Here is a 19,225-nt window from a genome sequence, read left to right on the forward strand (position 1 = left end):
CACTTGAACCCAGGAGGCAGAGGTTGCAGTGAGCTGAGATCATGCCACTGCACTCCAGCCAAGGTTACAGAGTAAGACGTCATCTCAAAAAAAAAAAAAAAAGAATATGTTTAAAGGTGGAAAAAATTTGGTTTTAGACACTTTAAGTTTGAGATGCCTACTAAACATTCAAAAGCAGATGATCCAGCAGCCTACTTAAAGAATCTAAAGTTCAGGAGAAAGGTCTGGGCTAAAAACAGAAATTCAGGAGTTGCCAGCCGATAGATGTTATTTGAAGGTGAGTATAGCTGGACAGAAGAAGATGTCCAAGGACTAAGAACTGGGGTATGCCAATGTTTAGTGGTCAGAGACATGGAAGGAAGAACCAGCAAAGGAAACCAAAAGGGAGCAATTAATGAAGTAAGAGGAGAACTAAGAGTGTGATATCCTAAAAACCAACACGTACAAAAGCATTTCAACAAAGAGAAAATTATCAACCAAGTCCAATGATAATTAGGTTTGGCAAAGCAGGTATCACTAAATGAACTGACTAAATGGTTTCAGTGAAATGGTAAGGATAGAACCCTGACTGGAATGGATTCAAGAAAATGAAAGAAGATAAAGAAGACATGCCCATAGGCAAGTGTCTCGAGGAATACTGCTGTAAATAAGGGCAGAGAAATAGAGAAGTAGCTAGAAAGAGATATAGGGTCAATTATTTACTATTCTTAAATGGGAGATAATAGAGTATATTTATATGCTGATGGGGAAGACTCAACAGAGAGACAAAAATTGTTGATCCAAAAAAGAGGACAAGATAGTTCCTAGAGTGATGTCCTTGAGTAGATTAGAGGGATAGGATGGGATCCAGTCCACAAACAGAGAAGCAGACCCTGGACAAGGACACGAACAGTCATCCACTGGAACAGAAAAGCGGCAGACTATTCACATTAATGTGTAAATATGTTGACAGCTGTGGTAACAGGAGCATGAAGGAGTTCTCGTCTGACTGTGTCCACATTATCAGTGATATTAAAAGCAAGTTCTTTAGTTAAAAGTGGGAAGAACGGTTGTCCTTTAAAAGAGAAAAAAAAGAACATGTGAAACTGTCATTTAGGAAAGTGACGGGGAAGCAGGATGAATGCATTGTGGAAATGCAGAAGTTAAGCTGGGCAGTTTTAAAGGTCACTTAAGGTTAGTGGTCATAATTAATGTGAGACCAGTCCATGTGGTCACATCCCTTTCTCCACATTCAGCAGCTCAAGTATAAGCAAGGACTAGGTGCAGAATTGAATTCACGTGTTGGAATTTAGTCTCGTGACTACACTGGAGGAAGAGGAGCAAGTTTAAGAATGTATTCACATAGGTAATTTTAATAATAATGTACTATGGACTCTAAGCAGAGATAAGAGAAGGAACGAAGGAATTGAAGGTCATGTCTTTATCATGCTAGTCCTCCTTGCATCTCAGCACCTAGTCCAATGTCTGGCAGATAGCAGATTCTTAAAGATTTGTTAAGTATCCAGATTTTCTACAACAAATACTATTTACCAATTTAAAAAATAAGAGTTATTGAACTGAAAAATCTCTATTTCCTCACTACCTACTACTCTCTGCATTCTGGTTTCACTCTCATTCCTCTCACTTGAGAGTCACCAATGACTGAACAAATTCAGACTCTGTCCCCTTCCTTTATCCCAGGTCTTCCTTCTCCCTCACTCTCTGCCTTCTTTATTTCATCCTTCCATAACTTTGATGAAATTATTATTTTCTTTCAACCTCTCAAACCACTCTTCCTGTCTCCTCCCTGATCCCAGTTATTTCCTAAAAAAAAAATTTTGCCTTCAGCCTCCACCTTTTTAAATTTTATATATTTTTTCCATACAAAATCCCATTTACTCTATGCATATGGTAGCTTGACTCTTTCTCTGGCCCTATACTCTTTCCTAAGCATTAAACTACATTTCTAGCTACATCCTAGATACATTTCTACCTTGCAGTTCAGGAGCAGCTAGAAGTCAACATTTATCCCCGCGGTGGCTCATGCCCGTAATCCCAGCACTTCGGGAGGCAGAGGCGGGTGGATCACCTGAGGTCAGGAGTTCAAGACCAGCCTGGCCAACATGGTGAAACCCTGCCTCTACCAAAAATACAAAAATTAGCTGGGGGTGGTGACACACAACTGTAATCCCAGCTACTCAGGAGGCTGAGGCAGGAGAATCGCTTGAACCTGGGAGGCAGAGGTTGCAATGAGCCGAGATCGCACCATTACACTCTAGCCTAGGCAACAGAGCAAGACTCTGTCTCAAAAAGAATATACATATATATAGCCGGATCACAATTTCCCTGCCGAAAAAATGCAGTGGTTCTCCCCACCTACCTACAACATTAAATACAAACTCCCAAGTTCTGGAATTCAAGGCCCTCTTAAACATGACCCCTTTCCAACCTCCTATCCCCTGCCACTTCTTCTTTACAAACTTTATCTTTTATCCAAATAGGACTACATCTCACAGAAAGCAGCTATAAAATCTCACCTCCGTATATTTGCTCCTATTGTTATCTATTCCTGCTACTCCCCTCCCACTCTCTCCATGTCCAAACCTATCCCCTTCTTCAAGATATTCTGCAAATATGATCTCTTCCATGAAGGTCAGTTTTCTACATTCTTTTAACAAAGATATCTCTTTTCTTCCTTTCAGCCTCCAAAGCATATTGTGTGAAGCTCTCCTGCTATTAAACTTTCACTCAAAGCCATTTTCTCATTCCCTTTGTCCTCACTAGATTATATATTCCCTGAGACAAAAGTTTTAACTCATGTTAAATACCCTGCAGAGTAATTAGCACTCAGTTGTAAGTATTTATTAAATTGACTTAAGGTCATCACTCTTCTGCCTTCCAAAAATCTATCAAGGCCTAGCTCAACTGTCATTTCCTGTGAGAAACTTTGTCTTTCTCTAATTCTTTCATTTAAACATTTACACAACACCTATCAAACACCTACTGTATGTCAGACCTTGTGATAGATACATGAAAACTTTCAAACATTCTTGCTAATGCTATCAAGTGATGAATGGATAAACAAAATGTAGTATATACATATAGCAGACTATTATTCAACCTTAAAAGGAATGAAATTCTACAACTTAGTGTGGGATTAAAACCATTTTCCAGAAAAATAAGCAGCATATTCTTCTATTAAATAAGTATTTATAGGCTGGGCATGGTGGCTCATACCTGTAATCTCAGGACTGGGGAGGCCAAGGTGGGAGGATCACTTGAGATCCATAGTGTGAGACCAGCCTGGGCAACATAGTGTGACCTCATCTCTACAAAGAAATTTTCACAAAATTAGCTGCCAGGCATGGTGGCACACCCCTGTAGTCTTAGCTACTTGGGAGGCTGAGGCAGGAGGATCACTTGAGCTCAGGAGTTCAAGCCTTCAGTGAGCTATGATCACATCACTGTACTCTAGCCTGGATGACAGAGAGAGACCCTGTCTAAAAAATACAAATATAAATATATATATATACATGTATGTGTGTATATATATATATAAAAATACACACACACACACACACACTTATTAGACATCCATTCTCTAATGCTTACCCATTATCAGGCACTAATCTAGACACTGGAGATAAAGCAATGATAAAACAAAATCCCCAACCTCAGGGAATTTAAATTGTAGTAGGCCAAGACAGACTAGGTGAGAAGGGAGAAGAAAATAGACAGTGAGCTGCCCACACAGCGAATTAGTCAATGCCATAGGTCTACATGAGTCAGAGTATTCTGACTGTTGCTTTGCTTCTGCTGTCCATTATGATAACCATGTCCACCTTGCCTTGTCAACTGAGTCCCTTCACTTGGCCTCTGCTACCCTAGGATCCAGTTATTACCACTGCATTTAAATTTTTCCGTTGACCGACTGCAGTTCCCATTTTAAGGTCCGGCCTACAGAGAAGGGCAATCATGGCATTTAGGGATGATGGGGTTCTCCTCACAAACCTGTTTCTCAGAGTACTGCTGAAAAGCATGTGGTCTGGACCCACCCAGTGTGAATAAGTAGATTTTAAATGACAAATCCACTCTAGCAACCCAGTCTCCTCCCTAAGCCTTTGAATCTCTTCCTCTGTGTTAACCAAGGTAGATCAGACACCTCCAGCTGGCTCACAGTAGGCCATCTTTTCATCCATGTTTCAGCCAACTAACCAAATAAACTGTTGCCTTTTCTTTTTTTTGAGACAGAGTCTCGCTCTGTCACCCAGGACAGAGTGCAGTGGCGTGATCTTGGCTCACTGCAACCGCCACCTCCTGGGTTCAAGTGATTCCTCTGCCTCAGCCTCCCAAGTAGCTGGAACTACAGGCACATGCCACCACATTCAGCTAATTTTTTTTTTCCAGTATTTTTAGTACAGACAGGGTTTCACCGCATTTTGGCCAGGCTGGTCTTGAACTCCTGACCTCATGATCTGCCCACTTTGGTCTCCCAAAGTGCTGGAATTATAGGCGTGGGCCACCATGCCTGGCCAACTGTTGCCTTTTCTAACTCCCTGAGCTGCAACATTAAATGCAGAATGTGTTTGGTGGGCCAGTAACAATAAATTCAGCCAGGCGCGGTGGCTCATGCCTGTAATCCCAACACTTTGGGAGGCCGAGGCAGGTGCATCACAAGGTCAGGAGATCAACAGCATCCTGGCTAACACAGGTGAAACCCCGTCTCTACTAAAAATATAAAAAATTAGCCAGGCGTAGTGGCAGGTGCCTGTAGTACCAACTACTCGGGAGGCTGAGGCAGGAGAATGGCGGGAACCCAGGAGGCGGAGCTTGCAATGAGCCGAGATTGCGCCACTGCACTCCAGCCTGGGCGACAGAGCAAGACTCCATCTCAAAAAAAAAAAAAAACAATAAATTCAGCCTGACTCAAGTTTATGTTCCTTCCATCATTATCTCACACCCTAAATATCTATTCCCATACCTGTTTTCCAGATTTCTGCTTGTATAAATTAGAAAACTCAAGTAGCTTTTTTAGCACATAGCACATCTCCTCATGGGTAAAACTTTGTACCTCATCTTTAGGGGCTGCTGGGACTCAAGTCTAGCTATAGGTCTAGAAGCAAAGAGGGGTGGTGGGCATGGGTCCTGAGAAGACTCAGCATCCTCTTGCTTAGCAGTTGCCTCCAGGAAGGCCATTACAGTTTCCTCAAGCAATGCAAAGTCAATCCCCTCAGACAAAGGTGGAAAGGCCAGTGTAAGGGGGATGCTGTTACTGGGGGAGGGAGGCCATTTCTGCTGGCAAACAAGACTCATCAGAATTTAGGAGCTCAATGTCCCCAGCCTCATCAGGGTCTGCCCACACATCCCCATCCAAATGTATAGAATTCCATTCTTTCCCAACCAATGCTCTCATTTTAACAGCAGACACCTTACAAGGCTGAGATTTCAACTTTGATTGTAATTCAGCTAATCACATGATGAGAGCATGTGTTTGATTTTTTGCAATTTCAGACCTGTGGAAACAGAAGAGAAGACTCTGACTTAGGGCATACTTAGAAGTTCTTGGGCTATTTATGGCAGAGCTGGGGCCAGGAAATCAAAACCCTGAGCTCACCCTTTTCTTTCATCACTTTGTGTGGCAACATTAGAAAACCTTGGTTTTCTACAAATGTTTGACAGTATCAAATACAGGGTTGCCAAGTTCCTTGCCTCTTACAGGTGGTAAATTAGAAGTATCAAGTGTAGATTTTTTGCATATCTCTATATAAACAGTTCACAGTATGGACTATCAGTGCTCTCTGTACTATTTATTAGAAGTAGGGTCCTTAGCATTTTTAAGTCTCATCAAATCAGAGAGCCAATTCTGGGAACCCCAAAACTAATTAAGGAAACTCATCCTTAAAATTATCTTCCTCAGGCTGGGCGCAGTGGCTCACACCTGTAATCCCAGCATTGGAAGGTTGAGGCAGGAGGACTGCTTGAGCCCAGGAGTTTTGAGACCAGCCTGGGCAACACAGGGAGACTCGATTCTATAAAAAATAAAAAACACAAAAATTAGCTGGGTGTGGTGGCATGCGCCTTTGGTCCCAGCTACTCATGAGGCTGAGGTAGGAGGATCACTTAGGCCTGGGAGGTTAAGGCTGCAGTGAGCCATGATCATGCTACTGCACACCAGCCAGGGAGACAGAGCAAGAACCTGTCTCCAAAAAAAAAAAAACTAGAATCATTCCTGGTACCAAATCTGTGTTAATCAGAGTTCTCCAGAGAGACAGAACCAATAGGAGAGAGAGAAAGATAAATATGAGGGGATTTATCAGGGGAACTGGCTCACATGATTATGGAGGCTGAGAAGTCCCATTACAGGCCATCTGCAAGCTGGGATGCCAGTAGTGTGGCTCAGTCCAAGTCCTCAAGCCTCAGAACCCAGGAAACCAATGGTGTTAACTCTCAGTCCAAGATTGAAGGCCATAGGGGGTGGGGAGTATTGGTATAAATCCTGGAGTCCAAAGGCTGGAGTTCTGATTTCCAAGGACAGAATAAGAGTGTGCTCTAGCTCCAAGACAAAGAGAGGTAAAATTCTTTTTTCTTTCTTTTTGTTCTATCCTCAGCCAATTGGATGGTGCTTACTCACATTGAGGGGCGATCTTCCTTACTCAATCCACTGACTCAAATGCTAATCTGCTCAGGAAATATCCTCATAGACACATCCAAAATAATGCTTTACCAGTTCTCTAGGTATTCCTTAATCCAGCCAAATTGACACCTAAAATTAATCATCACATATATTAAGGCGATGGGACAAACAAGCTCACCTTAAGAGAATGAATACAGAGAAGAAAAGGAGGCCCAAGTCTGAGCCCTGGAACACTTAACATTTAGATATTGAGCAAAACAGCTTAAAGTTAGGAAGAAAATCAGGAAAGTGTGATGTCTTAACAGCCAAAACAATAAACTGCTTCTAAGAAGAAGTGTCTATGACTAATGCTGCTAAGAGGTCAAGTAAGGTAAGAAGAGAAAAGTGGCCACTGGTTTAGGAGTCTCCATGGAGTGGTGGAGACGGAAGCCTGACTGGAGTAGAGGAAAATTTGTGTTCAATGAATTATTGTAGAACACTGATTAGTCAGCACAATTCAGGTGCAAAGGTATTAATTTCTTTAGCTCTTTACCAGAAACTAAAATAGTGCCTCCAAATTTATGCCATATTTGCATAAAATATAGCATTATTTTTTCTAAAGATATTAGGCTGGAAAGGCAGTAAACAGCCAGATGAATCTGGATTTAAACTCTTCCTCTACCACTTTCTAACTATGAGGCTTTAGGCAAGTTCCTTAACCATGTTAACCCTTAGTTACCTCATCTATAAAATGGGAATAGTAATAATACCTACCTCATAAGGTTGTTGTGAAGAATAAATGATATAATGCATGTAAAGGGCTTAGTACAAGAAAGTCAGTAAATGTTATTGTTAACTGTTATTTTCTTTTTGTTAAATAGTTCCTTTTTTAAAAAATCATAAGGCTTTATTGTAATTGGGCTACTTTAATTATTAAAATTAAATGTGGAAATTTCTTATGCAGTTTTCTTAACCTTTTAAAAATATGTGCAAATATAGGCTGGGCGCGGTGGCTCACGCCTGTAATCTCAGCACTTTGGGAGGCCAAGGCGGGTGGATCATGAGGTCAGGAGATCGAGACCATCCTGGCTAACACGGTGAAACCCCGTCTCTACTAAAAATACAAAAAATTAGCCAGGCGTAGTGGCGGGCGCCTGTAGTCCCAGCTACTCAGGAGGCTAAGGCAGGAGAATGGCATGAACCCGGGAGGCGGAGCTTGCAGTGAGCCGAGATTGTGCCACCGCACTCCAGCCTGGGCAACAAAGCGAGACTCCATCTCAAAAAAAAAAAAATGTGCAAATATAAAAAGTCATATATCCATCACTTAAAAGACGCTAATATGCCCATATGGAAAGCATGATACAGGCTGGGAACTGCTTTATCTTCAACATATCCTCATCAACCAAAATTATGTTGAGTTCTGCTTTCTAAAGTCTGCATTAAGGAAGATAAAAGGGTTATTCGAATGATAGATTCATTTTTACCCTTAGAATATGCCCGTGACGGCCAGATGCGGTGGCTCACGCCTGTAATCCCAGCACTTTGGGAGGCCCAGGCAGGCGGATCACAAGGTCAGGAGATCGAGACCATCCTGGCTAACACGGTGAAACCCTGTCGCTACTAAAAAAAAAATGCAAATAAATCAGCCGGGCATGGCGGCATGCGCCTGTAGTCCCAGCTGCTGGGGAATAACAAGTTTTCAGGATAGAAAGTTAATTTTTTATTTTCAATGGTTTTTCTCTAAATGTATGATTTACTAACCAGATAATTAAAAAAAAAAAAAAAAAAAAAAAAAAGAATATGCCCATATGCCCATGACATCTACGTACTTTATAAGGTCAACTGTATGCTTCTTACTCCCTTACATTTTGGGATTTTAGCCTTTTCATTTACTTTCTACATTTTTTTAAGTTGCCATTTTTATACAAAATGTTTAAATACTTAATGTATAGAAAAAAGAATTAGCCAGACTGGAAATTATGTACATAAACGAAAATATGAAAAATTGTATAAAGATTTAAATACAGAAATATCTGTATACCCAGAATAAAAATAACATCAGTAGAGCACTAGCCAAAAGACTGAAAAGTACTTACCGCAAAGTCAAAGTATAATCTCCCTGCATTTTTGTTGAGGCATCTCGGACCAAGAAGGTCCCATCTGGCATATCCCGCAATTTGTCATTTACCTCCTCCCTGAAGAACAGAATTATAAGAAAAATGAAAAAATGTCAACACTGGTTGTCTTTACATGTTACTACTAAGGCTGCTTTGGCAGTAGGTTATAGAATAATGGAGCCCTTTAGAGGTCATTTAGTTCTTCCCTGCATTAAATATGCTCTTTCTGTTTTGATTTTTGGTGGTAAGCAATCTACAGAAGAGCTATTTGATTTTTAAACTCTTCCAGATTTCAAATGTGTATAACAGATACTGTTTCCATCAAGCCTCTAGGGCTTCCTTAGGCAGGTCTGAACTTGTAAAGTTTCAGGAAAAAAACAGCGGCTGTTTAGAAGGTTATATTTAAGCAACAGTGGCAGCTGTTTCTGAACAGAAGGGGGAAAATTCACTAAGTTCATAACCTTTCAATAGGATTTTCTCCTAGTTTAAATTTGTCCCGATAACAAATTCCTTCTGTATAGAAATTTAAGGAACACTTAAAGGAAATGGCAGGGCATAAAAGACCCTTGAATCATATTAGAACCATGTGATCTTAAAATAAAAAATAATAGACTGTTTTATTGTACAATATTAAAATAGAAATATTCTAATCAATTTTAAAATAAAATGGCTTGGTGCAGTGGCTCACGCCTATAATCTCAGCATTTTAGGAGGCTGAAGCAGAGAGGTCACTTGAGGTCATGAGTTCGAGACCAACCTGGCCAACATGATGAAACCCTGTCTCTACTAAAAATACAAAATTAGCCAGACGTGGTGGCCGAGCAAGTGCCTATAGTCCCAGCTACTTGGGAGGCTGAGACAGGAGAATCACTTGAACCCGGGAGGCAGAGGTTGCAGTGGGCTGAGATTGCACCATTGCACTCCAGCCTAGGAGACTGAATGAGACTCTATCTCAAAAAAAAAAAAAAAAAAAAAGTTTTTAATGAAATGTATTAAGTCCTCTTCAAAAAATTAAACACAGAATTACTTACCATATGACCTGGCAATTCCATTCCACTACTGGGTATATACCCAAAATAACTGAAAGCAAGGACTGAGATATGTGTGCACCAATATTAACTGCGGCATTATTTACAACAGCCATAAGTTAGAAACAATCCAAATGTCCAGATTGGATTAAATGGACAGAATGGATTAAAACAATATATAGCATACACATATAATAAGATATTAGCCTTAAGAAGGAATGAGGCCGGACGCGGTGGCTCAAGCCTGTAATCCCAGCACTTTGGGAGGCCGAGACGGGCGGATCACGAGGTCAGGAGATCGAGACCATCCTGGCTAACACGGTGAAACCCCGTCTCTACTGAAAAATACAAAAAACTAGCCGGGTGTGGTGGCGGGCGCCTGTAGTCCCAGCTACACAGGAGGCTGAGGCAGGAGAATGGCGTAAACCCGGGAGGCGGAGCTTGAAGTGAGCTGAGATCACACCACTGCACTCCAGCCCGGGCGACAGAGCGAGACTCTGTCTCAAAAAAAAAAAAAAAAAGAAGGAATGAAATTCTGATACATGCTATAACATGAATGAACCTTGAAGATGTATGAAGAAAGTGAAATAAGCCAGTCACAAAAGGACAATTATTATATGATTACACTTATGCAAAGTACCTAGAATTGAATTCATAAGACAGAAAGCAGAATGGTGGTTGCCATGAGCTGAAGGAGGGGAGAATGGAAGGTTATTGTTTAATGGGTACAGAATTTCAGTTAGGGAAAATAAAAAAGTTCTGGAGATGGATGGTGATGATGGCTGCACAACAATGCAAATATACTCTTAAAACAGTTGAAACTGTAAGAGTAAAAAAAAATTAAATAAATACCATTTTGGTAGAGGAAGAGAACAGAGAAGAGAAAGGGATAGATAAGTGTGTTGAGGAATACAGCATCAACCTGGAAACTGATGTGACAGAAATGGATAGGCCTTTAAAAAGAAAATACATCTAAGACCCATTAAAGCAAAGTTTAACAAGAAAAAAATTTAGTAAGAAAATACAATATTCAAATTAAATGTATATAATTCCCTCTTTGGGTTCAAAATTATCTAAAACCACACTTTACCCAGAAAACAAATCTGTCCTAGAGTCCTGTTTATCAAATTGGGGTGTGTAAAGAGACTGCATCAAATTTACCCAGGGAAGCTGTTAAATGCAGATTCCTGGGCTCCACCTCAACTGATTTTTGTGCATGCAAAGACTTTGGAATCACTGGCTTAGAGAAAGAAAGGTACAGAAATGTAAGTACCTACAAATATTTTTAATTCTAAAACACATGTAACTATCCTAAATGTCTAAGTGTCACTTATTTAGAAATCCATCCTCAATATAGTATTAGAAGTAATAATCACACTCATAATTTAAAGATTTTCAGCCAGGCACAGTGGCTGACACCTGTAATCCCAGCACTTTGTGAGGCCAAGGCAGGTGGATCACCATAGGTCAGGAGTTCGAGAACAGCCTGGCCAACATGGTGAATCCCTGTCTCTACTAAAAATACAAAAATTAACAGGGCATAGTGACACATGACTATAATCCCAGCTACTCGGGAGGCTGAGGCAGGAGAATCGCTTGAATCCAGCAGGCAGAAGTTGCAGTAAGCTGAGATCATGCCACTGCACTCCAGCCTGGGCGACAGAGTGAGACACCGTCTCAAAATAAATAAATAATGAAGATTTTCTTGTCATTTTTTCATGGGAAGAAAAGTGTTAAGACATTTATGAAATGTTCCCACACAAAATTTTTTACATGAGCATTTTTTCTGTTTTTTTTTCGAGATAGTGTCTCACTCTGTCGCCCAGGCTGGAGTGCAGTGGTACTATCTCAGCTCACTGCAACCTCCACCTCCCGGGTTCTAACAATTCTCCTGCCTCAACCTCCCAAGTAGCTGGGATTACAGGCGCATGCCAACATGCTCGGCTAATTTTTGTATTAGTAGAGACAGGGTTTCACCATGTTGCCCAAGCTGGTCTCAAACTCCTGAGCTCAGGCAATCCACCCGCCTCAGCCTCCCAAAGTGCTAGGATTATAGGTGTGAGCCACCGCACCTGGCCTAAAATGGTAATCTTTAAATAAAAATTAGTAGGGCACTACAATACTTTTTTTTTTTTTTTTAGATTTGGGGGGTCGGGGCCGGGAGCGGTGGCTCACGCCTGTAATCCCAGCACTTTGGGAGGCCAAGACAGGCGGATCACGAGGTCAGGAGATCAAGACCATCCTGGTGAACACAGTGAAACCCCGTCTCTACTAAAAATACAAAAAAATTAGCCGGGCGTGGTGGCAGGCGCCTGTAGTCCCAGCTTCCAGGGAGGCTGAGGCAGGAGAATGGCATGAACCCGGGAGGCGGCCGAGCTTGCAATGAGCGGAGATCGCGCCACTGCACTCCAGCCTGGCCGACAGAGCGAGACTCCGTCTCAAAAAAAAAAAAAAAAAAAAAAGATTTGGGGGGTCTTACTCTGTTGCCCAGGCTAGAGTGCAACAGTGCTCTTTATAGCCTTGAACTCCTGGTATCACGTGCTTCTTCAGCCTCAGCCTCCTGAGTTGCTGGGATTATAGGCATAAGCCACCATGCCTGGCTTAAAATGGTTTACTTTACCTACTAATTCTCAAAAATGACTTTTTAAAAAACTGCATTCAATTACAGTAGCATTCTAGTTACCTTGAAATATCCCCCCAGTACCATTCTGCATCCTGAAGAGAAACAGAACTGTCCTTCATTCCATTTGTAACTGCTGAAGTCATTGGCTTAGGTGGCTTTGGTGGAAGAGCTAGAAGAGAAATGAATATTACTCTGTAGATGTAAATTATTTTTTGTTTTCTAATTTCCTCTGAAGCAGCTCACTAACCAAGGTATGTTAAGATTCTAATAATTATCAATCAAATTGAGTATTATTTTATGTTAAATGTTAGCAACAGAAGGAATCCTTTTGATTGCCTAAAAAGTGAAAATGTCAAGATATTTGGTTTTTTCCTTCTTACGAAACACCGACTTCTAAGTCTGTACAACTTCATCATCTCTCAAAAGCCAACATGCAACCCCTTTCCAAACAACTCAGTCCAAAAGCCACTAAGTGACCAACGTACAACATGAGAATTATAGTTAATAATATTGTATTATATACTGGTAATCTGCCAAGTGAGTAAATTTTAGGTATTCTTACTACCAAAAACAAAAAAGGTTAACTATGAAATGATGGGTATGTTATTAATAATTTGCTCAACTGTAATAGAATGAAGCCTCTTATTTTGGACTGGAATTACAGCTACTGATATCAACTCATGAATTTCAATGTATATACACATAAATATGTAAATGTCTGTACACAGCATACATATATTCCCTAGCTCTGTTCCCTGAGACAGAGATTCCCTAACCCCTGGGCCGCGGACTGGCACTGGTCCATGGCCTATCAGGAAAAGGGCCACACAGCAGGAAGTGAGCAGTAGGCGAGCGAGCATTACTGCCTGAGCTTCAGCATTAGATTCTCATAGAAGCACAAACCCTACTGTGAACTGCACATGCGAGAATCGAGGTTGTAATCGAACCTTTTGAAAATCGAGTTCTTTTGAAAATCGAACGAATGCCTGATGATCTGAGGTGGTACAGTTTCATCCTGAAACCAATACCCCCACCCCGACCCCACCCCAGCAATGAAACCGGTCCCTGGTGCCAAAAAGGTTGGGGACTGCTGCCCTGAGAGGTCCTGGGGGCAACAACACCCCAATATGTACACTGAGCACCTTGACCTTGCTTTCTAATACCATTCTCTACTAAAAGGAACCAGGGCTCTTTGAAGAAATGGCTGATTCCAGGGACAGAATAGAGCAAGTACCAAACGAGCCTGAACATCATCTTGTGCCAAAAAGGAAGGAAGTGCTCAAAGAATGGGAGAGGCTATGTTAAAAGAACAAAATGGTGAGCCTGAAGGGGCTGGCTCTCACTGACCAAATCTGGAACAGCTGGCCTATCAATACAAATAATAATAGTAAAGAAATATAACTCATTAAACAAAATAGGAATATATGTGTCCATGCAGATATAAATAAATAAATAAAAGAAACAAAGATCGATGAGGACCAAGATTACTATTATCTCAATATACTGTCCCACAAAATCCTAATTGCAAAAGGAAAAACAATAATAGTGAAAAAGCCTGGCAAATACCATCTTAATCAAGAATCAAGGTTAATATTAGAAATAATGGGGAAACTGTGGGCCCCAATACAATGCACTAGGAAGGATATAACATCACTTCTGTGACATCCCTGCCAAATACGCATAAACTGAATCTAATCATAAAGAAACACCAGACAAACCATGACTGAGGGGCATTCTACAAAATAACTGACCTGTAATCTTCAACAATGTACAGGTCATGAGGGTCAAGGAAAGACTGAGGAAATGTTTCAGATTGAAGAAGAAGACTAAAGAATCCTGACAATTAAATGCAGTGTGTAATTCTGGACTGGATCTTTTTTGCTATTAAGGACAACACTGGGACAATGGGCAAAACTTGAATGGGATCTGAGTATGACCATAGTAGTAATACAGCAATGTTAGTTTTCTGATTTTGATGGTTATATTGTGCTTCTGTAGGAAAATGTTCTTGTTTGTGGGAAATACACACAAACATGGTCATCATATGGCATCATGCTGACAACTTACTCTCAAATGATTCAAAAAAATTACGTTCTTTGAACTGTACTTGTAACTTTTTTGAGATTGTTTCTTTTTTCTTAATCAAAAAATTGTAAGCAATCTTGGGGTGAAGGAGAACAATGTGAATATTTTCCCCCAAACAGAAGTCCCTTAGTTGGCCGGGTGTGGTGGCTCACACCTGTAATCCAAGCACTTTGAGAGGCGGAGGCAGGCAGATCAACATAGGTCAGGAGTTCGAGACCAGTCTGGCCAACATGATGAAACCCCATCTCTACTAAAAATACAAATATTAGCTGGGCATGGTGGTGCACATCTGTAATCCCAGCTACTCGGGAGGCTGAAGCAGGAGAATTGCTAGAACCCCGGAGGCAGAGGTTGCAGTGAGCCGAGATTGCACCACTGCACTCCAGCCTGGGAGACAGAGTGAGACTCTGTCTCAAAAATAAATAAATAAAGTCCCTTAGTCAACTGATTTTCAACATGGGTGTCAAGATAATTCAATGAGGGAAAGAATAGTCTTTTTAACAAATTGTTCTGGAACAAGTGGATATCCACATGCAAAAAGAATGAAGTTGGATCCCTGCCTCACACCAAAATTAACTAAAAATGGATCAAAGACCTAAATGTCAAGACCTAAAACCATAAAATTCTTACAAGAAAAAATAGGCTTAAATATTTGTGACTTTATATTAGGTAATGGTTTCTTAAATAGACACTGAAAATAACAAACAAGAAAAAAATAGATCAACTGCATCAAAATTAAAAACTTCTGTACTCCAAAGGACATCATCAAGAAAGTGAAGAGACAACCTACAGGATGGGAGAATGTTTTTGTAAGTAGAACTGATAAAATATATTTTTGTAAATATTTGTAATTGTATCTGTAAATATATTTTTGTACGTGTATCTAGAATACATAAAAGACCTCTTTTAATTCAATAAAAGACAAATGACCCAATTAAATATGGGCAAAGGATCTGAATATATATTTCTCCAAAAGACAAACAAGTAGCCAATAAGCACATGAAAAGATACTGAACATAATCAGCCAACAGAGAAATGCAAATCAAAACCACAGTGAAATACCACTTCACACCCACTAGGATGACTATAATCAAAAAGACAGATAATAACAAGTGTTGGTGAGGATGTGGAGAAATTGAAATACTCATAGACTGCTGGTGGGAATGTAAAATGATGCAGCTGCTTGGAAAACAGTCTGGCTTCCTCAAAAGGCTAAATGCAGAGTTGCCCAGCAATTTCACTCTTACATATACCCAAGAAAAAAGAAACGTATATCTACACAAGAACTTGTACAGGAATGTTCATAGTAGCGTTATTTATAATGGCCCAAAAATGGAAAACAACCCAAATATCTATCAACAGATGAACAGATAAATAAAATGAGGTATATGTCCATACAACAGATTATTCGGCAATAGAAAGGAATGAGGTACTGATATATTACAATATGGACGAATCTGAAAACATTTTGCTGAGTGAAAGAAGCCTGTCATGAAAGGCCAAATATTATACAATCCCATTGTCCATACGCAAATCTATAGAGATGGAAAGTAGATCAATGGTTGGCTAGGGCTGGGGAGTAAAGGGGGAAATAGGGAGTGACTGCTATATGAAGGATTTCTTTCAGGGTAATGAAAATATTCCAAAATTGACTATCATGATGGTTGTACAACTTTGTGAAGATACTAAAAAATCACTGAATTATACAATGTGGGTAAACTGCCTGGCATGTGAATTATATATCAATAAAGCTGTTTTAAAATAAATAAATATCAGACTTCTGAAATTACTAGATGGGGGTGGATTTGCTATAATCCACACTTTTTTTCGAAGTAGCTAAATAACCATCTTGTTTGAAAAGGATTTTATGTGAATTATAAAAGTAGCTACAGTTTGAACTATAACTTAGCAAAACTTATAATTCTTCTACTTACTTAACACAAGGATTAACGGTGTAAACTTGTGCTATACAAAGCACTGCACTATAGTATGAAAAGGTACAAAGATAAGGTGTTCCCTGCACTCAAAAGAACAAATCCAGAGAGAATGACACACAGAAACACCTAACTATAATACTCATCAGAATGCAGTAAAAAGCAAATTGTAATGGAAACCCAGCAAAAGGAGTAATTGATCCCCTCTAGGGAAACTTTAAGGTCAAACACTAAGCTTCTCAAATCTAGTCCTTAGTGATTTGAGTACATGATCAACAGAGCCCAAGAACCAATGTGCTTCATTGTATCAGCAGGTGGGTTACACTCTAATCACCTTCAAATGGAGTTATGGAGACTTTTCTACATCCCTTCACTGGAGGAGCTCTATATTGAGATGAGTTGAGTTGACCAGACTGCACGAGGAAGCTGCTATTTATGGATAATGATAGTTCACAGAGAGCTCTACCACCAACAAACATGTAATGACCATTTCACATCTATTACAGAGGGCTGCCTCCTTGTATCTTGCTGTTCTCAACTACAGAAATGTAAGAAGAATGAAATTTTTATAAAGACAGTTGCTACATGAGGTTGCTAAAAGAATACAATCATAAGGTCTGAACTGAATGCAATACTGGCCTATTTCTACATTCCTACTATCTATCATCACTCCACACAGACATAGGCAAATATGTACTGAACACCTCCTATGTTCCAGAAGCTGTGAACATAGCAATGAACTAGATCAGATATATATAATCTCCATACATATGGACTTTATAATCCAAAGGATAAATTTCAAGATAATTCATTGTTCCTAAAATTGTGAGTACACTCAAATGTAGCTCTATCAAACTAAACTGAATCTTCAATCTAAATGTTTCGCCTTTCATTGGGAGTTATACCTGATGTAAATGACGAGTTGATGGGTGCTGACAAGTTGATGGGTGCAGCACACCAACATGGCACAAGTATACATATGTAACAAACCTGCCCATTATGCACATGTACCCTAGAACTTAAAGTATAATAATAATAATAAAAAACAAAAAAATAAAGAAAAAAAGGAAAAATAAATAAATAAATAAAATAAGCATCACATTTAAAAAAAAAAATGTTTTGCCTTCTCTGAGAGTTGTTCCCCACACTCCCATGTAGATTGTAGAATATACTGGGCAAATGTGAATAAAAATTTATCTCATAATAACCTCCTAATTGCATTAAGATAAGCAGATTTATATTTATCTTGTGATATTATAAATAAAGGTAAAATAATTCCAAATCATTAAGCTTTTAAGTAGTTCAAAAGGACTATCTTGAGGGAAAAACTGATTAGGATACACTAGTCATCTTTTCAACTCCTTGACAAAGTAGTTCTTGCATGAGGTGAGCATTGCAATGCTGAGTGGTAAGTTAAGTGCACCTAACCAAATACCTTCTGAAATGAGTATCCATAAAATATATAGCACTTCTATTTCTATTTAGCAGACAATGAAAATTATTTATCTTTCCATTTTTAGAAACTATATTACAAGTTTGGGGTTTTTTTTTAAATTGTGAGACAGCGTCTCATTACATTACCCAAGCTGGTCTCGATCTCCTGGCCTCAAGTAATCCTTCTGCCTTGGCCTCCCAAAGTGCTGGGATTATAGGCATGGGCCACTCATGCCTGGCCTATATTACAAGTTTTTAAATATTAGCAATGCAGAAAGATATTTTCAATTCAGTTTTAATTAATACATAGCTATATGAAGAAACATATAGACATATAGGTGTTTTAAGTGTGTGTGTATGTGTGCATATGGATATATACGCACAGAAACACATGAAGAACACACAAACTGTTAATAGTGAATACAATAGGGACCAGGAACAGCAGAGAACACTGTATGTATGTATGTATGTATGTATATTGTGTATGTTTTATATGTTTTAACACAAAAATGGTGCCAGGTGCAGTGGTGTGCACCTATAGTCCCAGCTACTTGGAGGCTGAGATGGGAGGATTGCTTGAAGCCAGTTCAAACCCACAGTGTGCTATGATCACACATGTGAATGGCCACTGCACTCCAACTCATAATCCCTGCATTTTGGGAGGTTGAGGCAGGTGAATCACCTGAGGTCAGGAGTTTGAGACCAGCCTGGCCAACATGGTGAAACCCTGTCTCTACTAAAAATACAAAAATTAGCTGAGTGTGGTGGCGGGCACCTGTAATCCCAGCTACTTGGGAGGCTGAGGCAGGAGAATCACTTGACCCTGGGAGGCAGAGGTTACAGTGAGCCGAGATCGTGCCATTACACTCCAGTCTAGGCAACAAAGTGAGACTCTGTCTTAACAAAAAAAAAAAAAGCAACCTGATTCACACCACTATACTCTGGAAAGGCCAGGAATTGGAAGCACAATGCATCTCTGAAGGGAGGATTGAGTCATGTGGCCAGAAACAGAAGAGTTGGCTGACAATCTATAGAAAGAGCAGTTAAGTCCTCATTTCTCTTCCCCACGTGCCCAAGCAACCAGGCAACTACCCCTCCTCCACCCTAGACAAAGGCTGCCTGTCAACTCACCAGTACAGAGAAACAATTAGAAAGGCTCTGGACTCTTCATCCATGTCCCTACAAAGGACATAAACCATCATTCTGAGCAAACTATCGCAAGAACAGAAAACCAAACACCGCATGTTCTCACTCATAGGTGGGAACTGAATAAGGAGAACACTTGGACACAGGGTGGGGAACATCATACACTGGGGCCTGTTGTGGGGTGGGGGGATGGGGGAGGGATAGCATTAGGAGTTATACTGATGGGTGCTGACAAGTTGATGGGTGCAGCACACCAACATGGCACA

At 40.1% G+C, this 19,225-nt stretch overlaps 1 protein-coding gene across 3 annotated transcripts in view; it reads right to left on the reverse strand.

The window, feature by feature from the left end:
* PIK3R3 (phosphoinositide-3-kinase, regulatory subunit 3 (gamma)) overlaps positions 1–19,225 on the reverse strand; it is a 153,760-nt gene that overhangs the window by 30,896 nt on the left and 103,639 nt on the right. For all 3 annotated transcript variants that reach the window (XM_011969754.1, XM_011969755.1, XM_011969756.1), the window contains 2 exons: positions 12,421–12,529; positions 8,689–8,787 (listed from right to left, as the gene is read on the reverse strand). In XM_011969754.1, coding sequence (XP_011825144.1) covers positions 8,689–8,787; positions 12,421–12,529 — 208 coding nt within the window. The remainder of the gene's footprint in view (positions 1–8,688; positions 8,788–12,420; positions 12,530–19,225) is intronic.

Source organism: Mandrillus leucophaeus, unplaced genomic scaffold, assembly GCF_000951045.1.
Source record: "Mandrillus leucophaeus isolate KB7577 unplaced genomic scaffold, Mleu.le_1.0 Scaffold902, whole genome shotgun sequence".
Classification (NCBI taxonomy): Eukaryota; Metazoa; Chordata; class Mammalia; order Primates; family Cercopithecidae; genus Mandrillus; species Mandrillus leucophaeus.